Below are 24,645 nucleotides of genomic sequence, written 5' to 3'. Positions count from 1 at the left end.
CTCTTTAAAAGGCATTTATTGATGAAATACACACTAAAGGCTTTCAACAAAAAAAAGCCCCTTTAACATTGTAGTATGTAAGAAATTCCAGCCCCGTTGTTGACCTAAAACTCCTTTCATGTGGCAATGGAAACCCATTTTATTACATGTGCAATAAATATTTATATTACAAAAAGCTGCAAGGAAAAGGACACCTGAATAAGTGCCTGTGTTTAACCCGGAAAACAAACCAGAGGAACATTTGTCAAAGAAAACACAAAAAAAACACACAAAATTATAAACAATGATGAGGAGAGACAAGACCAAACCTAAATCTACCTATTTCATAGTTCAGGTGCATTAGTGTGATCTGAACCTGCCAGGAAGGCAGTTAGTGACCTGAGGAATTTACTGGAAAGAAAAAAGCCCCCAAAAACAAAAAGAAGCAAAATTGAGTTCGAAACCTGGAGCCATAGAGAACCGTATATTGCACATTTTCCTTGCAAATACAAGTAACCACATTGCCAGATTTTTTTTCTTTTTTCATTTTTTTGCCAAACTTTGACCAAAATGGAATACAGTTTGCTTGTTTGTTTTTACAGAGCGTTGAGCAGACAGGTTCACACAATAATACAAAAAGGGAGTGGAGTTATAATTTAAATCACAAAATCTAATGAATCGAATCTCACACGCATTCATTAGAAGTTAATGAGCACAAGGAAGGACAGCAAATCTCTTAGAAAAAATCAACAAATAACCTGCTGCAGGAATCATCTTTACAGTATAAATAAATACAAATAATACAAAATTCAGACAGATGTTACAACGTTGTCAGCGTGTATTGTATGGCTCACGAGGGGCCTGCCACTGTGAAGGATAAGTAACTGAGGATCTCTTTCCCTAACTTGAGAATATGCCAAAGCCAGCAGTTTCCCCCATTCATGAAACTTACCTATTCCTGTACAAAGTCAGACAATTTTCTCTCACTGCTTCGAAACAGGCAATTGAAATTCTAATCTCTTGATGAAATGTAAAAAAAAAAAAAAAAGAAAGTGTTCCGGAGTTTATCCGGGCACTTGCCTCTGTAAGAGCAGTGGTGCCCGTGGGAATGTGACTGAGAGCTTTTATGCCTGGATCAGCCTACTGCCAGCCAACCCTGCTGAGAGAGAGCGGTGGGGCATGACCACCGTGGCCAGACGAATTGGGTTTCTGGAGTGTGTTTCACCCCGAAGAACCGATGTGTGTGTGTGTGTGTGTGTGGAGTATATGTTTCACCCAGACGATCCAGAGTGTGTGTCTGGAATGTGTTTCACCCAGAAGAACCGATGTGCGAGTGTGTGTGTGTGTGTATGTGTGTGTGTGGAGTATGTGTTTCACCCAGCCTGGCCATGTGAATGACCCCGCTCACACTGCCTGGCCAACAGGGGTGATTACCGAGGTTTAGAGCAAAGCTCTGGAACCTCACACAGACCAACTGGCATCTCGCTCCCCCGGAGTGGAGAGCGTTATTAGGAAGGAAAGGTAACCACCTGGAGACGTGCTGTCATTCTGGGGATCACCTGGGTGACATGTCCTGATTGGGTACAACATAAGAGTTTCAGGTAAATACTCTGTTAGGACTTCATTAGGTTTCAGAACGTTTGCGAAAGCTCCCCAAATACACTGTCCTTCCCCTCGGGATGGGACGCTAGGACAATAATGCTGGTGCTACTCCGTGCTGGTGCTAGTGACAGCAATGACACCGTTTCCAGGTCAAATTCTCCAGCTCAACGAGGTCAAAACAGAAAGAGGAAGGGTCTGAGTCCAGGCCAGGACAGGCCCCATCCCCTGGTCTCCATCCTACCTGGCAGCCTTCCAGCCTGGATACCAAACCCAGTCTGTCAGGGATCCTGTAAGCCTCTTAGCCTGGCTGTCAAGTGTAGCAGCACTGATGTCTCCATGTTGGGCCTGATAAAAGCGTGAACATCGATCCGTTCACAGCTCAGGAGGTGGAACCCCCAACACCTCACCACGAGAGAACTCTGGTGGCTCTGCTGGCTCTAGGAAGGGAACTTTGGAAACATTTAAACGACAACCGTTACGTGGACTTCCAAACACCCCTCGTCTCGTCTACCGCCTAGAAGTCAGGGAAGTGGAGGGAGAGCTAGAGTCAACTGCAGGCTAAGATAATTACACCCTGCAGGGAGAGAGCTCCAATACAAAGTCTACCAGGACGCCCCCACATGTTCTCCAGGCAGATATGAGGGTCAAAGGAAAAAGAACCCGACATGAAAGTGGGCTTTATCTGAGAAGCAGCAGTCAATGCCTGCATTTTCTGTGGTTCTGTTTTGTTTTCAATAAAACAAACTGTCAAAAGTCTCAAATGTTCTTTGCTATTCTCCACGTGTCGTTCCCCAGAAGACTGCCAGGACCGCTGGGCAAGCCAAACAAATCAAAAAGAAAAAGGGCAGCGCCTTCTTTCCCTCCTGAGAGACGGCTTTGACAGGAGAGGTCGTCCTGACAGAAGACACAGCAGCACTTCAGCACGCAGGCGAAAATATCTCAAAGTAGAGACTTGAGAACACTGAAACAAGCTAATGTTCAATCCCAAAGCTGCTCTGGAGAGTCACAAAAACACTAACGAGTTAGCACCATAGCTGGCTTCAAAGGGAGAAAGAGACCCCAGTCTTCATTGTGGCAAAGCCCCTAAAATAAGAACCCCCCCACCCCAGCACCCCCCCCCCCCCACAGATCACATCACAGAGCCCCTGAACAGTACAAAACAAGAAAATAAAAACAACTAAAAATACAGACCCACACAGTGTAACTAATTTGTTTTGTTCTGATTACACACATAGAAGCCATTGGTACGTCAAGATGATGGTACCAAGTGTCCGCACTGAACTTTCTTTGCCTTGAGCAACGAGTAAATACAATAGCACCTTGTGTCGACATAATGCTTTTTTCCCCCAGCCTTATGGGCTTGAAATACAAAAATGGACAAATGACAAAAACCAACATCTGATAAGAGGTTGTGAAAGCAGAGTTCACAGGCATTAGTTAGTGAAAAATGCAGGTAACATGAAAGGTTTGACTGGATACATATAAAATGTTTCTCGCTGTAAGACATTTAAGTAACCCATGTAGGGGGGGGATGGGAGTTAATGAAGATGCAGGAAGAAATATAATAATAATTGTGCACCTGGGGGGGGGGGGGGATAGGGGGGGGGGGCTTTTAACCAAATAAAAATAGTTTTGGTTAAGCTGGTTTGGTAGAGATCTGTATGAAACTAATTCAATATGCAGGCCATAGAACCTTTTCTGAATATTTATGGGGTAAACAACAGTGGTCTTTATCACTAGTGAGGTAACTATCTGAGGTCTGAAACGTAATAAAGGGGTCCAGTTATGAGGAACAATGTTAATAGGTTGGTCGTTAAACATAGAGACACATTCTCCTCCAAAGTTCATGGACTCAAAAAAGCACCAAAGCCTACCGAAAGGCAGTCCTTTTCAATAACGAGGTTAAAAATTCACTTTTCAATACCTGAATTCATGTGGTCGATGTTTCGCAAACTCACGAATCTAGACTGCTAAATACACACACTCGTCGCCGTTGGACTGAACTTCACTTTCATTTATATCTTGTCATGCAAATTACGGGAGAGCATCCAGAGAAATCTATACCTTTGGCACTAAAGGTAGCACTGGAGACTTGAGCAGAATGCTCTGTATCAGGTAATAGAGGATGACCCAGAGGAAATACATTCTAAGGAGTAAGACTTTAGCCCCGTCAGTTGCTGGGTGACTTGGGCATCGCGTGCGTGCGGATTCGTTTCCTCAACACAAGGCTGCTAGCTAGCTAGCTAGGAATTACGGGGGAGGGAGGGTGTAGACAAGAGGACGGATAATAAGGATTATGGCATGAATACCTAAAGAGATTGAATCAACAGGACCGCTGCTTTTCTCTGCCTGTTCCACGGTGCATGTATTGCATTGTGAGCCCCGAAGGCAGGTTTGGGCAAAATCTCAGACGACATGAAGGATGTCTCTGTGTCCTAGTGTTTGACTGCCATGTTGATTCAGTGAATGGTATAACTGAAAACGGGGAGATGTACAAACTGGGTGAAAAGCTTTGATGCAGACTTGTTTTCAATAATGCTCAGATGTATCGATTGCCTTCGTAGCAACGCAGCATCATATAACCCTTTCTTACATTACAGAATATTTCATGTTTGTTTCATGACTTTCATAGACAACAAAGTTGCCATTATATATATTTATATACTGTTAATGTGCCTAATTTGCATGAAGAACTCTAGTTCACCCTCATGCTACATACAAGTAGGCCAACACATATAGATAGCACTTCTGGGAGCAACTCCAAACAGTCTAAAGTCTCTTTCTTAAGTCTTTTCAATCTCTCACATAATGACATTTTATGTACAATATTGGTATATAGAACATAAATTACTACACAAAAATTTAGCCTATTCACAATTGACGGTCAAGAACCAAAAGCAAATTTAAAAAACGCAAAGATTTCAGAGACAAGGTTAATAAACGGCTTCAAAGATAACTTTTTATATAACTTTATATACTTTCTGTGCTCCCAACACTTGAATGTGACCTGAAAAAGAAAAAGGAACTGTTTAAAAACTCCCTCACCTTTTCCCTCCTCAGTTATGGGTGAGAGCTAAGTTTAAAAGACGGTAGCACGATTTGTCGACATCTTGTTCACGTGTAAACAGAACTGGAGTAGCGTCTTGGATCCTTGTCTCTCTTCTGTACAAAAGTATAAATATATGCTTTCTCTCAAATTTTTTCACATATCTAGGACGTAGCGGACAAAAAAAAGGGTTGTTTTGTTCCAAAAGCGCCAGTGTAGCAGTAACTGTGTAGGAGGTTGGTTCTGTGTGCTGGCTTTTGTGGTTTTCTGCTGGGAGAGTTTGCATGGTGTTGGATGGTTGATCGTCTCTGCATAAATGGTTCGATTCTGCACCGTCCAGGGCCACTGGGCCAAGAGCAAACACCTTCTCACTACAGTAAATCCATTTTAGGTCTGTAATGCAGCAAGAGGGGCGACTTCTGCAATGCAAACAGAACAGAATGTCAAGATATTCTACAGAACGCAGCCACGCATGCATACATATTTCTCTCTGAATTTCTGAACCACAGTTCCCCTCTTCCACCAGGCCCGCGGTTCCAACAATTACCTTAAATCTCCATCTTGTCACTACGACAAATTTCAAAGTGTGATCCTTCCCCAAGATTTCTTCATTGCATAAAATATCCAGCTGTGGACAGAAGACAAGCAGGAACATAAGTCACAGGGTGTCGTTTGACCTTCGACCCAGAACCCCAGAGATCCAGAACATTGCTCCTGACCACAGAGGGACTTCCATACACAAACATAAACACACTCAGCTTTTGATGACAGCGTGTGTATTTGGTTCTGGTCTTGGCTCTTAGTCGGTCTCTTTTCGCAGCGCGATTTAAGAAGCTAAACGTCAGCGCCAACCCTTCTCCTTCTCTCTCTCTTTCTCTCTCGCATTCATTCAGCATCAAACACTCCCTTTTTTTGGAGAGGAAACAAAGATGGCACCGTGCATTTGACATGTCCCCCCAGCCTCTCTGCCGCAGACCAAGGGAACAGGTGGTTAATGTTCTCAGTGCACAAAAGCTTATTTGTCCTAATCAAAAGAACCGCCTGGAAACCCTTACTTCTCCTCCGGCGAATTAAACATTGATATTCTAGCGAGGCTGTTTGAATCTACATCGGCCAATCAATACTGGCTGTAACGAGTGCTAAGGGCTGGATGTGAGGGCTGCTGCTGCACTGCCACAGCACCACCTACTGGCTGGGAGAAGGATAGCAGGTAGAAGGGCAGGGATTGGACACTCTTAAGATGTACATTTTACTTTGATCATTTAGCAGACGCTTTTATCCATCCAAAACGCCGTACAAATAATACATGGAAGTACAGCTGAAGGTTGAATTGCTCAAGAGAATGCAGGTTCAAAGCACCCTTCTTTTACGTCACTGGATAAAATCATTTACAGAATCGATCCACTATGATATAATGACAGTAAAACAATTTTTCATTGACACCCACAACTGTGCAGGTGCCACCAAGTGAAACAAAACAAAGAGACCCGACAAACAGCATACACAGGGGAAGTAAAGAACCGTAGAGCGAGGAGGTGAGACCATGAAGTCAGTTCTTCCTAACCATATAATCACCATCGACTGACATGCAGCGCAGCCGACCAAACTGGGCGTGTTGATGCCAGCTTATGACTTTCTGTTAGCGGTTGTAAATATACATTCTATCAACAGCATCTCTCGGTACAACAGATTAACGACAATGACATCGTAGCATGGCTGACAGCTGTGAGGAGGGGTGGAGGCCTGGAGGCAGAAGACGAAGACCGCCCACACATCTCCATAACAAGACAATGCAGAACCACCTCCAAGATTAGCTGTGTACCGAAGTTGCTTGTCAAATATCCCCCCCCCCCATGCAGTTGACAGGCTTGTTCAAGCACTGTCAAAAAGCAAATGATATTACAAGAGCTTATTTGCCTGAGAACATCTGTTTCGAAGATGGCAGAAAAAAATTGAAGAAGAATCCTTCTTTGCGAGACGCGGTGACAGCTGTGGGGCTTTGACAGCATGTACAACACTACCCTGGGGCAGTGGGCAGGTAGCTGGGGCAGGTAGCTGGGGCAGGGGGCCAGGTAGTGGGGCAGGGGGCCAGGTAGCAGGGGGGCAGGTAGCAGGGGGGCAGGTAGCAGGGGGTCAGGAGGCAGGGGACAGATAGCAAGGACATCCCTAAAGCTATGTGGACCTCATGAAAAAATGTTAGATTGTGGATGTCCCTACCTCAGGATGAGGTTCATGTTGTCCTTACCTCGTTAAACGATGTGAGGTTAAGCTTCTTGGCGATGAACTTCTTGAGGTGAAGGACGGTGGCCTGAGCCGAGCAGCGAATCCACTTACGCTTCAGGCCGCGGAGCTTACTGCTGTTACACTCCAGACAGATGCTGACCTGTGGGGCGAGCGCACACACGCACACACACACACACGCACATTTAACCCTTGTGCTGCCTTCGGGTCACATGACCAAAAGGTTCATAACGAACCATCGTTGTGTTTACCCAATTTTACCCAATACAAAAGCAAATAAAAATAATTTTCTTTATTGCAATGTGGGGGGGTCTGAGACAGCTCAACGGTTAAAAGAAAATGCTTCACTTTGTTTTTGTATGCGGTAAAGTTGTCGCAAACGACGGTGGGTCACAATGACTGATGGGTCAGAATGACCCAAGAAGAACATAAGGGTTAAGCAATAAGCCCCAAGAGGCCCTGTTTTGCGCTGATTTACAGGTAAGGGGGAGTTGTTAGTGTGAAAACCCCGTAACCTGTTCTAAAATCAGGGTAAACCACGGACTTGCGGGGCTTATTGCTTTTCTAAAACTGTTACTACAAATATTTGATATGGTTTCATAAATTAAAAAAATTTGAAACAAAATAGTTTAATAATAAGCCGTCATTCTTCCGCCACTACAGTATAGTTCCTACATATGTCGTTGCCACGCAACAGCCTGATGGACACCGTTGCCGTCTTTTTTAATTTGAAATATTTGATGCGCAGTAATATGGAATGTTAAAGAATGTTATGCCGGATTTCAAAACGCCATGGAATGCGTTGCAGCCAATCACAATCAAGGATGGGAACAACCAGTTTTAGAAAAACCTTTTCGAAACAGGATTTTTTTTTTAAATGTCTTGAGACATCCACCACATACTGAATGCACAAAATCGAAAGTGTCAGAACTCAGAAATCTTAAATAATTATACAACCTAAGTATCGATATAAACATGACTCCTTCTCCCTCCATTTTACCTCTCCCTCTCTCTCTCTACCCCCTCCCTCTCTCTACCCCCTCCCTTTTCTCTCTACCCCCTCCCTCCCTCTCTCTACCCCCCCCTCCCTCTCTCTACCCCCTCCCTACCTCTCTCTACCCCCTCCCTCTCTCTACCCCCTCCCTCCCTCTCTCCCCCCTCTCCCTCCCCCCCTTCAAACATGTTGACTCGTGGAGAAGGCCTGACTGAGCTGCTGCGACAACAACACTTCCTAAGCTGCAGCTGATTGGCTGCTTTTCTGTTGTGCTCGCCTTCGAGGGAAACCAGGCATAAACAAACACTTTGGCTGTGAGCTGCATTAAAGTTAATGGTCTTTCAATAGTCTTCATGGCAGTCACATTACAGGGACCATTATGGAAATGTTGAGACAATTACTGAGAAGAAAGGGACATTTCTGAGTGACGGGTATCCAGTAAACATGTGGTTTTAGAGCCACGCATCACACTACAATACACATGCATCTCTGTGAGGAAGACAACTGGACACAGCAGTAGCTGAACATACTCTATAGTGAAACCCACCAACACAAGTATGGCTGCTTGTTCTATCCTTTCAACCAGCTTCTGATCTGGCAGTCCTTGTGCCATTAACATTTCCTATTTTATTCATTTAGCAGAGAGCTTTCATACAAAGCAATTTCAATGAAGTGACTCTAAATGTATTTTCTCCTTTTTTTCTGAAAGAACTGGAAGTATGGATTTTGGTCTAGCAGAGAAAGCTTTCCTGTCTCCTGTCTCCTCTGGGTGTTTGAGAGGATCAGGCCTCCTTACCCCCCCTTGCCACCCTTCCCAGCTCTGCTCTGCACCCCAAGGTCATGTTTCAGAAGGTCATTCAGAAGACACCAGGGGAAAGTTTTCCAAAACCCAGTCATGCATCCTCTCTCCTGCTGCTTATCATACTGTGTGTGTGTGTGTGTGGCTGTGTGCACGTGTCATTACATTTCCCTGTCTGACCGTAGTGGCCCTGGCACAACCAAGTATGCCTCTCCTCCCAATCCTTCAAACCATGTGACTCCTCTAACCCCCCCCCCCACCATCCTCTGTCTATTGCATTATATCTCCTCTCCTTCATCACAATCAGATTAAGTCATGTGGCCTGTCCTCTCTCCCTCCATCAGTTTTTACCCTTCACAATCAGGCATCCATCTTGTTTCCCTCTCCCCTTCTCCCTTACACAGACCCCCCCCCCCCCTCCCTCCATCCCATCCACCTCTCCTCTCTCCCCCCCCCCCTCCCTCCATCCCATCCACCTCTCCTCTCTCCCCCCTTTCCCTTTCATTTCTCTCTCCCTCTCTCCATCTCTCCCATCCCCTCCCCCCAGTATTGTGTATACATCCTGGAGTCTGGAAGCCATATTAACTATTCCATTCACACGCCGGCGTCTCTGGGGAACAGCTAAAGAGTAGGACCCCCTGCCCAACCGTGCAATCTCTCCGCAATCTCTCTGCAAGGCTGCGGAGAGCCGGCGTCGCCTCGCCCCAGTCTGAAGACACGCCACGTCCAAGCTTTCATGCTTTCTCTAAAGACAGCAGGTAAACAAGACAAAGCTCTCTCAGAGAAGCCCACATCCCAGCTCCCTATTCAACGTGGCTGTTTTGAAGGCTTCAGCGGCCATGACAACAAGTCACCTCTTCTGCATTATTGATCTCATTCATCGAGCTTGAGAACGAGGCGGAATACAGATGAAATTGAAAAGAAGCTTGCATTTGAAATGCGATGTTTGTCGATCGCGTTCTGGGTGTCACTGTTGCTCCACAAACACCCAAAACATTAGACGAGCCAAGATGTAGTAACCTAGATCAGACTTGAGAATGTGTGTGTGAGTGTTGGTGTGGAGGGGGGGGGGGGGAATTATATCATAGAAACTGGATGAAGGAAATGGCATTTCCTGTCCAACAGGAAGTGATGCGTACCTGTTCATCACTCCGGTGGTAGTCGTTATCCTCCTCGGGCTTCTCCTCTGCCGTCTCCTTATTGGCTGTGTCTTCTGACTTCACGTCACCTGGCAAGAACCAATGAGAGACAAGATTGGAAGGCCGCAATGCTTCAAATGTGAACCATGCCATGGAAACTTACGAAAACTGTTATTTTCCCAGGGTTAGCTAAAGGATAAATAATACTTCATGAATACATTTCTTGTCTTTGTGCACTACTATAAGGGCCAATTCCTGTTGATTGAGAACAGGGTGTCAGCTGAGTTACAGTCACTGTAGGTACAGGGTTAGGAACGATCTAGCATACACCAGGGTTAGGAACGATCTAGCATACACCAGGGTTTCCCTCAGCACCTTTCAGTAAAAAATAAATAATAATAGAGATATCCGCCGTTGTCGTGTTTTCTCCCTTCCATTCCAAACCGTGACCAACGCCAGTCTCCCTTCCCTGCAAAACACATTAGTCTATAGCACAGACTTGACCCCCCCCCCGCATTAGTCTATCACACAAACTAGCCCCCCCCTCCCCATTTGTCTATTACACAAACTAGCCCCGCCCCCCTCCCAGTCTGAAGGCAAACCTCACCCTACCACCCTGACTAACACATTTTCTGCGGGAAACCCTGAGGTATACTCTAGTGAACAACTTCTGTCCCTCTGCAGACAATGTCAGCCACGCTTCCTGCCAATTAATCAAACAATCCACTCACTGTAGAGCTGCAGTGTTCAACCATGAACAATCCCATTTATTGGACCATTGTGTGATCTACAGTACAAAAGCTAGCCTGGCACTATATTTGGCTCACAAAGCACTGGCCTTAAACGGAGAGCTTAATGACCGATTTAACCTGGGAGAAAAGGTATATGCGTGAATGAAACTGGACATGAAGGCTACGCAGTGTGTGCGTAGCTGTTAGCTCCGGCTCTCCCCCACAACAACACCTTCCAGACTGCCTTGATTGTGGTTCAAGTGGGCAAGAACCGCTTCTGATTAACCTTCATCCGGGCAACCCAGAAGCTGCTCTCAGATGTAGGCTCTGGGTCTGTTCCCGGCCAGTGGACAGGGCAAGAGGTGGAGCAGAGAGACAGGGGCTGCCGTAGCTCACAGGCAGCAGGACAAACACAGTTGTCTGATGGTGACCTCGTTCTTGGTTCACCACAGTGGCATAGCCAAGAGGGGGCATGGGGGGGCCTAGGCCCCCCTCATTTAATGTCGGGCCCCCCAAATTTCTAATGACTACGTGTAAATATATAAACGTTTTTGTGTCCACCTCATGTTAAGATGACTCCTGATACACTTGTGAATGTGGACAAAGAACCATGTTAAGGAGTTGGTAAAAAAAAGACTGATATTGGGTGGAAAGGAGAGAGAGAAATGGAGGGACAGAGAGAAATGGAGAGAGAGAGAGAGAGAGAGAGGGAGAGAGAGAGGGAGAGAAATCAAGGGAGAAAAAAGGAGAGGAACAATGACAGAAAGCCCCTTTTAAATGGACTGCATTTATATAGAGCTTTTCTACCTTAGCGGCACTCAAAGCGCTTTACAATGTTTGCCTCTCATTCACCCCTTCATACTCACACTCACACATACCGACGGCAGCGAGCTGCCATGCAAGGCACTGGCCTGCCCATCAGGAGCAGCTTGGGGGTCAGAGTCTAGCTCAAGGATGCTTCGGCACACGACCTAGGAGGAGTCGGGAATCAAACCGCCAACCGCCAAACCGCCAACCCACAGCCGCCCAAATGAGTCGCGGGAACCAAAGCTTCCATTGTCCACATTCTCAACCACTCGCACTTAAATGACATTAAGCGTGTCGCTCGGTCCCAGAAAGCAAAGACCAATCTGTCCTCCAGCTGAGTCTTAATGACCAAAATTCAGAAAGGGACTTAAGCAAGCAATTACCCTTTGAAATGACCCTGGGGGTGCCGTTTAAACAGCCCTCCGGAGGCAGGAACCAACAGCTGGGCGGCTTCGCTCCCTGCTCGCTCCCCAGTCACACCCGGCAGAGGTAAGACCAGGGGTGGAGACAGCATCCATCCTACCTACTGTCTAGTCTGTATGTATATAGTTGTGGGTATTGGGACGCATTGATGGTGTTCCACATGCAGGAAGTGTGCCAGGTCTGAGACGTGATCAGACCGTACCACTGGGAGGTATGTAACAGGGGTGCTTGGCGGACTGTACCATTGCGTTGTGGATCTAGGTGTGGCTTCATGTGACACAGATCTCCTTTGATGTCCCCTGGCACCTCCATGCCCAGCTTCTGGTAGAAGTCTCTCTGCTTCTTGATCTCCGCTGCACACAGGAAGGGAGAGGACAGAACACATTCAGGGGGAATCAAAACCACAGCTGAGGGTTAAGTTATAATAATAATAATAATGCAAAATTGTCATCACAGTGCGCCCTTCATTGTCAATGCTACAACATCAGCAGGATTCCCCTAGGTTCAGAACAGGTCAGTCTCTTCTTTCCCGTTATGGTCGGTCTTTGCGTCAGCGACGGTGCACATTAAATTCATTCATTTTTAATGCAGAGCTAAACCTCCAATCCCACTGTCTAAATGCATGGTTAGGAAGCTGGATCTGCAGTCGTGAATGACATGAATACTGAACATGCCAGTGTCACAGGGGGCAGGGGGGGCGGGGAGGAGGGGCAGGGGGAGGGGGGAAGATGATCTCATGGAGAGAGCGTTACCTTCTTGAAGTTCCGGCACCAACTTGTAGACAATATCTTGCATTGTTCTGTCATGGCTAGAGGACGAACAGAGATGTGTTAGAATTTGAGACATTTTTGTCACACCAAATGTTCTCCGAGATTAGTGTCTGGAAATTATTCTCATTACAGACTGATTTGACGATGGATTTACATGATCCATCCATCCTGCTTATTATTTTATGTATTTTATGTTCCGTTTTGTGAATTGTTTGAAAACAAAAACAGCCTATCCATTTCCGGAAACGCCTTGAACTCAATAAAATATTGAGTTTCAGAAAGGCAATCAGAGACAGATGTGAATCACAGCGGTTTCCTAAATGTCAGCGCGTGACATTCAGTTTGTTGGGAACCCCTCCAGCATGAAACAGGTCATTTAGCACGGAGGTGTTTGTGTGTGTGTGTGTGTGTGTGTGTGGTGTCTACCCAGCGATGGCCCTGACTACGCATGTCGATCCCAGTCTGCACTGGGACAGACTGGTGTGTATTGCTGTAGAGCCGTATAAAACCTGGAAAAGATGTGTTTTCCCCTGATGGAGAGTGAAGGTCAGTCTGTGCTGAGAGGGCACTGGAAAAACTCTCGTAATTAGGTAACAATCAGCCACCTCCCTCCCTCCCTCCCTCACTCCCTCCCGCCCTCCCTCCCTCCCTCCCTCCCTCCCTCCCTCCCTCCCTCCCTCCCGCCCTCCCTCCCTCCCTCCCTCCCTCCCTCCCTCCCTCCCTCCCTCCCTCCCTCCCTACCTCCCTCCCTCCCTCCCTACCTCCCTCCCTCCCATCAGACAGCCCTCTTGTTGTCTCTGTGCTGCCTACACAGCCTCTCTCAGCCAGGCAGCGCCCCCTACCTGACAGAGCGCCAGGTGCAGCGAGCACAGAGAGCTACCTTCAGCTACCTACCAGACATGAAGATGTCTCACTTCACCTCCATCTCTCCAACTACAGACAGCATGTATGCCCCTTAGTCATGGAAGAACGCGGCAGAATGAGGCATATAGCAGTAGGATATAACACTACGTACTGGGCGCAGTGACAATAAATCAAATCTAATCACCGTTAAATGTAAATATAGTCATGTTGATTTCAGAATGGCTACACACACACACAGAGAGAGAAAGAGAGAGAGAGAGAGAGAGAGAGGGAGAGGGACAGGGAGAGGGAGAGGGAGAGGGAGAGGGAGAGAGAGAGAGAGAGAGGAGTCTATAATAACATCGACGGGTGTATCTTCTGTGAGTGTGCTGTGTGTTCATGATGGATGGGTCGCAGTACTGAGGCGCCCCTGGTGAGCCCTGCAAGGAGCCTCTGGGGACGGGAGCCAGGAGGAGCGGGTCCAGACCTGCTGCTGGCTCCTCTACTGAGAGCAGCTGCCACACTGCAGGCCCCGGGCACTGACACACTGACGAAACACAGGGCCTGCCGAGTGTGTGTGTGTGTGTGTGTGTGTGTGTGTGTGTGTGTGTGTGTGTGTGTGTGTGTGTGTGTGTGTGCAGGCTGCAGTGATCTACTCACCCGATGTACTGCAGAGGATGACTCTGGTGAATCACAATCCTACAGGTGGGGCAAGTATTGTTCTCTTCCAGGTACTTCACCAGACAGCTTCTACAGACTGGACACACACACACACACACACAGAGTCAGTACGACTACAGACTGGACACACACACACACACACACACACAAATCTATTCGACTAGTTCTAGACTACAACCTGTGAAATAACAATAGCATGTGTATGTACTAGTAGTGTGTATGTAGCCCGGTTAGGTCCTAAGAGCTGAATCTCTGCCTCATCTTGATCAGTAAGCGAGGGCCTGTGCTGTTGTTCTGACTCAGTCGTCTGTAGTACAATGTCTCCCCCTGGTGGATGGACACAATACTACACCTCTGCACACTGCTGATCACATGGGCTGGCTGAATCCTCCTTTCCCCAGGAAGGCCTCTCGGGAGAGACACCAGTATGTCTGCTCACCAATATATCACAGCGATTATTGAGGCAATTAGACTTGACGCCGTTAATAACTTGGCGCCGGAGTGGAGATCTTGATGTCTGTGGACTCCCAAAGAGCGAACGGTTCTGACGAGGTTCTGACCATGTGACGTGTCATGACAGGGAGGAGCTGAGGGGGTCTCACGAAGTGGCAAGACTGATGGCCCTCGTTAGGGACCGGGAGATGTCACACTCACAGGACTGTGGGGCATTCTGGATCTGGACTGAGCTCCAGACTGGGCCCTGTGGTGTGTGTATGTGTGTGTGTGTAAGCGTGTGTGTGTGTCTGTGTGGTCAGAACTCACAGGTGTGTAAGCACTCGGTAACCGTGGTAGCGTCGATCAGGTAGCCCTCGCACAGACGGCAGGTGATGTGGGCGTTGATGTCCCACAGCCTGATCTTCCGGGTCAGCATGTCGGGGTTCTGAAGAGAGGACGAAACAAGGAGGTGACTGTGTGACTGACTGAGTGAACTGAGTGAGTGAGTGAGTGAGTGAGTGAGTGAGTGACTGAGTGAGTGAGTGAGTGAGTGACTGACTGAGTGAGAGAGAGCAAGAGAGAGCAAGAGAGAGCGAGAGAGAGAGAGAGAGAGAGCGAGAGAGCGAGAGAGCGAGAGAGCGAGAGAGCGAGAGAGCGAGAGAGAGAGAGAGAGAGAGAGAGAGAGAGAGAGAGAGAGAGAGAGAGAGAGAGAGAGAGAGAGAGAGAGAGAGAGAGAGAGAGAGAGAGAGAGAGAGAGAGAGAGAGAGAGAGAGAGAGAGAGAGAGAGAGAGAGAGAGAGAGGAGAGAGAGATACTAGACAGATGACAAAGAGAGAGGAACAGAATGACAGAGACAGACTGATGTTCATCTCCCGCTCACCCCTAATGCTGCCATGTGTGGACTGAGGGAGGTCTGGAGGCCTGCTGTCTTCCTACGGACCCGGCAGTGTTAACTCAGCATCCTGGACACCCTGTTGTGAGCCTGGAGGGACACAAACACACACACACTTTTATCAGATTATTCTATTCAAAGTGAGAGGGGTATTTGAAGCTGAAACCTCTTGATCTGCAGTTGCAGGTTGTACAAGTGTGGATGTTACCTCACAATGAATGGACACAGTTCAGTTGGATTCAACCAGCACTGATTAGACTCATTTCTGGTCTGGAATCTCATTAGCTCTGAGATTAGTCAATCTAAATCTTATTTATACAGCCATTTTTACAAGTAACAGATGTTTCACTAATGCCCTCAGATCAGCACCTATAACCAACCTAAATTAGAAGGCAAGAAAAAACTCAACAACAAAACAAGCGTGAGGGCCTGGTGAGTGAGGGCCTGGTGAGCGAGGCCCCGGTGAGTGAGGGCCTGGTGAGCGAGGGCCTGGTGAGCGAGGGCCTGGTGAGTGAGGGCCTGGTGAGTGAGGGCCTGGTGAGTGAGGGCCCGATGAGTGAGGGCCCGATGAGTGAGGGTGTGGTGAGAGAGGTACTGGTGAGTGAGGGCCTGGTAAGTGAGGGCCTGGTAAGCGAGGGCCTGGTGAGCGAGGGCCTGGTGAGCGAGGGCCTGGCGAATGAGGGCCTGGCGAATGAGGGCCTGGCGAATGATGGCCTGGTGAGTGAGGGCCTGGTGAGCGAGGGCCTGGTGAGCGAGGGCCTGGTGAGCGAGGGCCTGGTAAGCGAGGGCCTGGTGAGCGAGGGCCTGGTGAGTGAGGGCCTGGTAAGTGAGGGCCTGGTGAGCGAGGGCCTGGCGAATGAGGGCCTGGCGAATGAGGGCCTGGCGAATGATGGCCTGGTGAGTGAGGGCCTGGTGAGCGAGGGCCTGGTGAGCGAGGGCCTGGTGAGCGAGGGCCTGGTGAGCGAGGGCCTGGTGAGCGAGGGCCTGGTGAGCGAGGGCCTGGTGAGCGAGGGCCTGGTGAGCGAGGGCCTGGTGAGCGAGGGCCTGGTGAGCGAGGGCCTGGTGAATGAAGGCCTGGTAAGCGAGGGCCTGGTGAGCGAGGGCCTGGTGAGCGAGGGCCTGGTGAGCGAGGGCCTGGTGAGCGAGGGCCTGGTGAGCGAGGGCCTGGTGAGCGAGGGCCTGGTGAGCGAGGGCCTGGTGAGCGAGGGCCTGGTGAGCGAGGGCTTGGCAGGGAAGCAGTTGGCTCATTTTCCAGCGTTGTGTCTCTGGATCCACAATGTAGCTGCACCTCACGGCCACTGACAACACCATCCTGCTGTCTGCTCACCAGACTGTGAAATGAGCAGACTAGAGATGCTGGCACACAGACCATCTGAACACTACACACACTGCTACTTCTACTACTACTACCACACACATACTACACACACACACTACACAGTGCTAATAGACACACTGCTCATACAGGCTATACACACACACACACAACCACACTACACAAAGAAAGAACTGATCAAGGGCCATTTCAGAGTCATCAGAACCATCATTTGCCAGTTCGGAGGTGCATCTTAAGTGGGTGATTCCCTCTCCCTCTCCCTATCTCCCTCTCTCCCTCTCTCTCGGCTTTCCTGTCTACTGTCTCTATCCAATAAAGCAGTAAAACGCCCAAAGAATATATCTTAAATACACAATATATCTTAAATACACAATAAACAGCAATCACCAATGCAGGAATGCTCATCTCCTCACACAACCGTGTCATCCATCACACCTTCCGTTTGATTGGATGGAGGACGACAGAAGCCGGAAGGCTTTCCGCTAAAACAAAAGACTTGAAAAAGACACAGAGAAAACAGGTTTGTTCCCTGCATCAGATCTGTCTTGGGAGTCCCGGATGGAAGGAGACAGCAGAACCGGAGTCAGGCTGGCAGGATCAGACGAGAACCCAGGAGAACCCAGGAGAACCCAGGAGAACGAAGGGCTTTTAGTCACCCAGCCCCGCAGCTTCACACACCTCCACACAGGTCGACCCCTCAGCCCCGTCCCACAGCTGCTCCACAGAGAGGAGGCCTGGGGATCAGAATCCAAGCTACGCCACCACCTCGTCCATGCACCCGTTACTGCTACTTCTACATGTGACTGGGGAAGGAAATAATGTTGTCGACGAATCGCCCCAAAAATTGTTATGTCAGACAGGACATTATATAAGAGTCAGAGACCAGACAGACAGACGGGGGGGGGGTTAGGGCTGGAGGGTGTGGAGAGGTCACTGTTTACCCTGGCTTCACCTCATGGTAAGCTAGCTCAACATCAGCCTGGCCTTGTCATGTCTGTTGACACATCCTAGTTCTGACCTGTTTACAGACGACTGTAACCTTCACCCCGCTATTCATCACTTCATTCATCCTCACTTTATTGTCACACACACACACCCACGATGGATGTACAGAGAGTCAAAAGGAGATTGTGAGAGACAAGCCTCTCTCTCACACACACACACACACACACACACACACACACACACACACACACACACACGCCTGACACAAATAGAACAGGGCACACACAGTGATGAGCCACAGATGACTGTTGCTAAACTCCAGTCATTCATAAGCAGTAGTGAAGATGTAATCCTGCTTGCAGAAGACACACACACACACACCACACACAATCACTCTACACACCACTCTACACACACACACACACACACATTTAGCATCACAAAGAGCCCCTGTTGGCTGCCTGTGGCCACTGGAGTGTTTGGATGGAGGCTAGATTGGACGGCAGCCGGGCACAGGGCCACTGAGGCCTGGATCAAGAACAAGGAGAGGAGTCCTCGTCTGGTGGCTGGCTTGGATTCACTTCAAAAACCCTCTCTTTCTCTCTCTCCCTCTCTCTCCCTGTCTCTCCCTCTCTCTGCTCTCTCTCCCTCTCCCTGTCTCTCCCTCTCCCTCTCTCTGCTCTCCCTCTCCCTCTCTCTGCTCTCTCTCTCACACTCCTCTCTCTCTCTACTTTAAAGACACACACACACACCAAAAAGTGAAACCATAAATAAGGACACACAGACAAGCAGAACCACACACGAGAAGTGAAACCATAAAAAAACACACACACCACACCAACAAGTAAAGCCACAAACACAATTTAAACCATAAACACACACACACACAGAGTGGTTCCTCCTCTTAATGCTGTAGGACGTGGGCTCCTGAATGAGGGTGTCGGAGCCAAGACTCCTGTCAGACAATGACAGCATTCAGAGAGGGAGCAGTGACTGGAGCACTCCCTCAGCCTCAGCCTCAACCTCACCCTCAGCCTCACCCTCACCCTCAGCCTCACCCTCACCCTCACCCTCAACCTCAACCTCACCCTCACCCTCAACCTCACCCTCAATCTCACCCTCAGCCTCACCCTCAACCTCACCCTCAGCCTCACCCTCAGCCTCACCCTCAATCTCACCCTCACCCTCAATCTCACCCTCACCCTCAATCTCACCCTCACCCTCAACCTCACCCTCAGCCTCACCCTCAGCCTCACCCTCAACCTCACCCTCAACCTCAGCCTCACCCTCAACCTCACCCTCAGCCTCACCCTCAGCCTCACCCTCAATCTCACCCTCACCCTCAATCTCACCCTCACCCTCAGCCTCACCCTCAGCCTCACCCTCAATCTCAGCCTCAACCTCAATCTCAGCCTCAACCTCACCCTCACCCTCAGCCTCACCCTCAATCTCAGCCTCACCCACAGCCTCACCCTCAATCTCACCCACAGCCTCACCCACAGCCTCACCCTCAATCTCACCCACAGCCTCACCCACAGCCTCACCCACAGCCTCACCCTCAACCTCACCTTGGGCCAGGCAGGGCCACTGCTAAAGAACGAAAACTATAAACAAAGGTGAAACGCCATGTGAAAAAAGGGTAAACAAACCAGCCAGGATACAACACAGGGTGGAGCAGCTTGGATGTGATCATGCCTCGGCCCACAGGGAACACAGCATCTGGACTGCTGGAGGACACTGGAACACGTCGCATTGCTTCAACTGCCATGGAACTACAATATAGAGATAACTAACATTGTGCTTAGATAGGAACTGCTGTGTTATTAAATTGTATTAAGTGTTAACAGTGTAGGTTTATACAGAAGTGTAAGTAGGCCCAGATTGGGGGAGAGGTTTGGGGGGTAAGTGGATGTTGTAAAGGGGAAGATGAAGGCTGTGTCACCAAAACGAGATCATTGTTAACATCCACTTACCCTAGGAAAGCACAACTTCCCCCACACCAGGTTTCACTTGTGTAATAATAACCACTAAATTGTAATGAAGTGTAACTACATAGCTGTCCTAAATACAACTTTATTTCTTGCTATTTTAAACCTTAGTATATCCTAAGGTAAGTGTTACTACTGTGTTGTTCATACAGGTATTGCTATGTTTCATGGTACTTAATGCGACCGTCATGCAAAGTGTCGCCCAGTTAACTGTTTGACTATCTGTGAGAAGGCCTAGAGAGTAGACAGAGCCACAGACACCTGAGGAGATAACTCGACATACACAAGGTAGAAACACAATCAAAGTGACGGGGCTCCAACTGCAGCCTGGCACCCTGAGATACAACAACCTCACAAGGAGCAGGAAGGATTCCTGAAGTGGGGTTAGTGTGAGGTCGTGTTCAGAGTAAACACTGATGAATGCTGATGTTCTTCTCCTTGAGCAGATGCTTCTATTCACAGCGGCATGCAGACACTGCAGATGGATCAAGAATTGGATGTGAGTTTTAGTTGCAACAGTATTTTGGTGAGTCAAGGAACAGTCTGTATTCTAGACACAGCGCATCTCAGCGACCAGACATGGAGAACAATAACATCTCATTTACTGTGCAACAAGAACAGTTCAGCTACAACAGGGGCATAACACAGCGCGGCAAAATCAATGTCATAAGTGCAACATCAAACAATTTCAAATGCTTGCGCTGAAAAGGATTATATTTATACATAAATGACCTCTGTGTCTGTGAACTTTGGTCTGCCGGATTTGTTTTGAGTCACAGAGTGGGCTGGGCCATGGATCAAGGCCCTGCCGATATCTGGTCGGGGATCTGTCGAAACTGACTGTCTAACTCACCCAGGTGCTGTTGTGTTGCTGTCAGAAGGCCAAAGTGCTTTTCCATGCACTGGTGCTTTCAGCGGTAATCTCCTTAAAAGCTTGATTATGATTAAAACTTATGTGGAACAAAGCTAAAATAGATGGATTTGCAATTTCATAATTTGGAAACACTTCGGAGGCAAGTGCTTGTAATATGTGTTAGTTCATAAGTATAGCATCTTATAAAGGCCCTATCTGTCAAGGAAAGATTTTTTTACAAGCACCAGGAAGTAAAGAGTAAGCCATATTTCCATGCGCTTCAGTTTAAACTGAAAGAAACAAAAGGAAGTTCAGTAATAACGTCTTTAGTCAAACTGCATTCCATCAAATAAAACCAACAACCAACGACCAACTGACTGCTGTTGTGGTTCTGGTCTGGCAGGTTTGGTATGAGGCACCAACAAACGGAAGCTGATTGGCTAGATGACCGGCATCAGCCTAAATGTGGCACCTTTACATGGCTGTAGATGACCAAGTTCAGTGGGTTCAAATTCATCCCTCAGTATAAACCCCATCCTGCCACGACATTGACAGTGATTTTCACTGTTTGGAGACGGTGGCGTTTATGAAAGGTGGGCTGGATACCCGAGTCAGAGGACCTGAAGACAAACCTTGGAGAGGGTGAGGGAGGATGGGCCGTGCATGCTGTCACTGCCGACCCTACCCACGACACAGAGGACTCTGACTGTCAAACATACAAGGAAATGTTGGACTACACTCGACTGGGAAAAGTGATATTGGTATGAGAAGTGTACTGCAATTAAACAGCAGGCCGAACCAAATAACTTGAGCAACAGCCAGATATCACTGTTATGCATTTAAATAGAAACCTACAACCCTCAAACTCTGTGCTCTGGGAAAGGCTGGATACAGGGAATACCGAGGTAGAAAAACACAACGTACAAACATTTAACTATGATATTTCGCAAGAGATACCTGGTAGCTTGTTTCTACCTCAAAAACGAAAACACACATGTTGTCCATAAGTGCCCTTGTCTCAGCTGAACTCTGACCACATTCAATAGAAAACTTCACTGTCAGCGTGTGAAAGCGTGACCGGTAACAAGTGGCCTCACTCCTGGTCCTCTTGACCTCTCACCTTTGACCTCCAGGGTTATGACACCCTCTAATCCAAAAGGGCAGGCTGCTCTAACGACCCTGTACACAGCCTGACTGTCACCCTGAACAGGCATGTGAGGCATGACCCTGGTGCTCCAGTAGGGACTAGAGGTCCTATTTGAGGGTGTAAGTCGGTTACTGGTGCTGATCTGTAGGCATCTGTGTCTGCTTGTAAAGAGAGGCTTTACAAAACGGTGTGACTGTTAAGCTAACTGTGGGGCTGAAGGCTAGCCCAGTGAGGAGCAGGGCATTTCTAGGTTTTATGGAAGTATTCTATTACACTCCACATTAACCTCTGTGAGGAAGACAACTGGACACAGCAGTAGCTGAACATACTCTATAGTGACCACACAGCCATCTGACCCCCCCCCAGTTCTAACAGTATTTCCCTGGTCAGGATCAAGGACTGTTCTATACAAGACCAAAGTAATCACTTCTCCGCCCGGCACACTGCAACTATGTGAGTATATCACCTGCGATTATCGAGTGCCGCAACATCCGCACAGTAACAGAGAGGGGAGTCAGATGGCTGAGCGGTTAGGGAATCGGGCTATTAATCAGAAGGTTGACGGTTCGATTCCCGGACGTGCCACATGACGTTGTGTCCTTAGGCAAAGCACTTCACCCTACTTGCCTTGGGGTAATGTCCCTGTACTTACTGTAAGTCGCTCTGGATAAGAGTGTCTGCTAAATGACTAAATGTAAATGACGGCGTGTAAACCAAGGAAGGGAAGGGTAACTTCCCATGGCTGTTACTGACGTGGTCCACAGACACTCAAATCCCACACCGTGGGCACCGTTGATCTTGAGACATGATGAGTCTTCATTACGCCTGCTTTGGAGATCACGGGCCTGTGATTAAAGGCGGTTTGAAGCTGCCGTCTTTGTGACAAGGTGCAAAGCCGCCTCAACAAGATTCTGGGTCTATTTTGTTTTTGGAACCTTTGAGGAGCGAGACAGAAAGGAGAGAGAAATGTGCTAACCAGTGCTAACATGCATGGAAAACCTCCCTGGAATGATGTGATCATTTAGACAATGCTTTTATCCGAAGCTGCGTACGGGGAGGGCTGGAGGTTGAGGAGGGCAGCTGCATGTCCTCACTTCACCTGCTGTGACTCACAGGACTCCTCACAGTTCCACTCTAACTGGCACGAGTGCTTCTGGAGCTTGCCCAGTGCTCACCAATTACCCAGTCTGCCAACGTGCCATTTGTCAAACGATCTTCTTTAACTAATCGTTTAGGCCGAACTGTGAGTGAATTCCGAGATATTGCTAAATAGGCCCTTCGTTTATCGGATATCTAAAATTCTGAAGATTCCCTGTCCCTAATTAAATGTCACTTCTTTCTCTGCTGTCAAACACAAAAAGCTAGCTATTCCAATGCTTTCCAGAGTGGTCAATCTTAGTAATTCTGTGTGTGTATGTGCGCAAGAACTGAATTTACACAACAGTTACGCGTCAGTTTCTCAAGATTTTGACTTCCGCAACAGTTTGGGAAGAACACATTGATCTGTTTCCTTCTGCATTTGACTGGAACAGTTTCATCCCCATATCAGATACAACCAAAGTCCATGTACATGATCAAAACGGTGTGATTGTGAATCAACTGTGTGATTCATCATTTTGAGAAGAAAAGAAAGATTTGACTTATCTGTGTGTGTCAACATGGGTATGAACTGAATGCATGGGTAAATTCAGGGTCAAGTAAGAACCTATACACATTGGGTGATGGTGTCATTTTCTTCATGTGGAATCCAGAAATATACAGAAGTGATGTGGGGCATCCAGTTTACTAGGGTGGGATTCCACCCGGACAACACATGAATGTACCATATTCTGACAAGCATGCACGATATCTCCAGAATTTGTTTATCAACAAGTTCAGTAATGAAGAGAACTGAAAAATAGCTACAGTATAAAGCGACTGGTGACTTGAATGTTGATCAAAGCAAAGACTACTCTAAACAAATCTCGTCAATACAGCTTGTTGAAAATGTAAATGGTGCCTTGTTCCTTGTCTCGTGTAGTCGATGGATGTCAGGCAACCGTAGATAGGGTCAGAAGACTTGTTGGCTGGACTGACTCTTTGGCCGAACCCCACAATGTCACAGTTTACAGCGGTCAGGTGGGGGCGAAATAGCCCCTACAAGCATGAACTTTCTTTTGTCTTGATTTGATCATGTGGCGAGAACTACCTCGCGGATTTACCACGAACTTTGAGAGCCCGAAAGGGGTTTTAATGGTGAACCATGGTTTTTCAAGAACATTCCAAGCAATGGGATAGACTGGTTTGTTGCTCAATAACAACGGAAAAAAATGACAGACTCGAGACCGTCTACAAGACAACCTCTCCTACAAACGGTGCAACGTGCTCCGAGCTAAGCCGAGATCCTCTTATAATGCACTTTTCCTTGAAAAGGATCCCGGTGTGCAACTGCAGGCCCGGCGCGGCCATACACTAGGCTACAACACAGGCATATAAAACAACACGTATAGCATGCCCATACCACCAAGCGGAAAAGACACAGCCACAAAATGAATAAGAACAATACAAATCCTTGCCATATATCGCCAATAAGCGTACTGATATAGCAGCATTTCCCACATATTTTAAGTTAAACGAACTAACCTGTTTCGGAACAGTTCAGTCTGCTGGATATTGGGTTGAATCCGAGTTAAATCCACTATCAGTAAAACAAAGAGGCGAAAATGTCCGGGCAATCCCGAAACAGGCCGAAACAGCACTCTGGAGCTGTGCTGGGCATGCGCCGAATGATAAAGGGGAGGAGATTTAAATTAGATTCATCTTCAAGTTGGCCCAATCTTTTAGTGTCTCATGAATTTATTTTGGCAAGTTTATTACGACAATATATTTTATTCACTCACAATATAATTGAATTGTTAATGAGAAACGGATTACGGCTCAGGCCATTTCCAATAACATTTTCAGATGATTTAGTTCAATGTTATCCTGTTATACTTTTGTAACAAGGGGATGTAGT

General features: G+C 47.7%; 1 protein-coding gene across 2 annotated transcripts; it reads right to left on the bottom strand.

The window, feature by feature from the left end:
- On the bottom strand, positions 1-24,395 carry pcgf3 (polycomb group ring finger 3). 2 transcript variants are annotated; one of them, XM_084699003.1, is made up of 10 exons: positions 24,273-24,395; positions 15,370-15,471; positions 14,818-14,935; positions 14,035-14,131; positions 12,514-12,569; positions 12,004-12,114; positions 9,801-9,889; positions 6,873-7,010; positions 5,175-5,255; positions 1-5,046 (listed from the first exon to the last, which is right to left on the bottom strand). In XM_084699003.1, exons 2-10 carry the CDS (start codon positions 15,382-15,384, stop codon positions 4,999-5,001), a joined length of 753 nt encoding a protein of 250 aa, XP_084555129.1. In that variant the 5' UTR covers positions 15,385-15,471; positions 24,273-24,395; the 3' UTR covers positions 1-4,998. The 2 variants fall into 2 exon arrangements, with proteins under 2 accessions (XP_084555129.1, XP_084555137.1); XM_084699011.1 differs by lacking the exon at positions 24,273-24,395 and adding an exon at positions 19,312-19,444.
- Between the last annotated feature and the right edge of the window lie 250 nt (positions 24,396-24,645).

Source organism: Hypomesus nipponensis, chromosome 1 (genome assembly GCF_054491055.1).
Source record: "Hypomesus nipponensis isolate SF chromosome 1, ASM5449105v1, whole genome shotgun sequence".
NCBI classification, from domain to species: Eukaryota; Metazoa; Chordata; class Actinopteri; order Osmeriformes; family Osmeridae; genus Hypomesus; species Hypomesus nipponensis.
This window is presented reverse-complemented; position numbering and strand designations above follow the sequence as displayed.

Coding starts and splice junctions, on each gene's coding strand:
- pcgf3 (XM_084699003.1), bottom strand. Junction 7,011..9,800: donor ACCACCGGAGTGATGAACAG/GTACGCATCACT, acceptor CTCGCCCCACAG/GTCAGCATCTGTCTGGAGTG. Junction 5,256..6,872: donor ACCTCACATCGTTTAACGAG/GTAAGGACAACA, acceptor TTCTGTCCACAG/CTGGATATTTTATGCAATGA.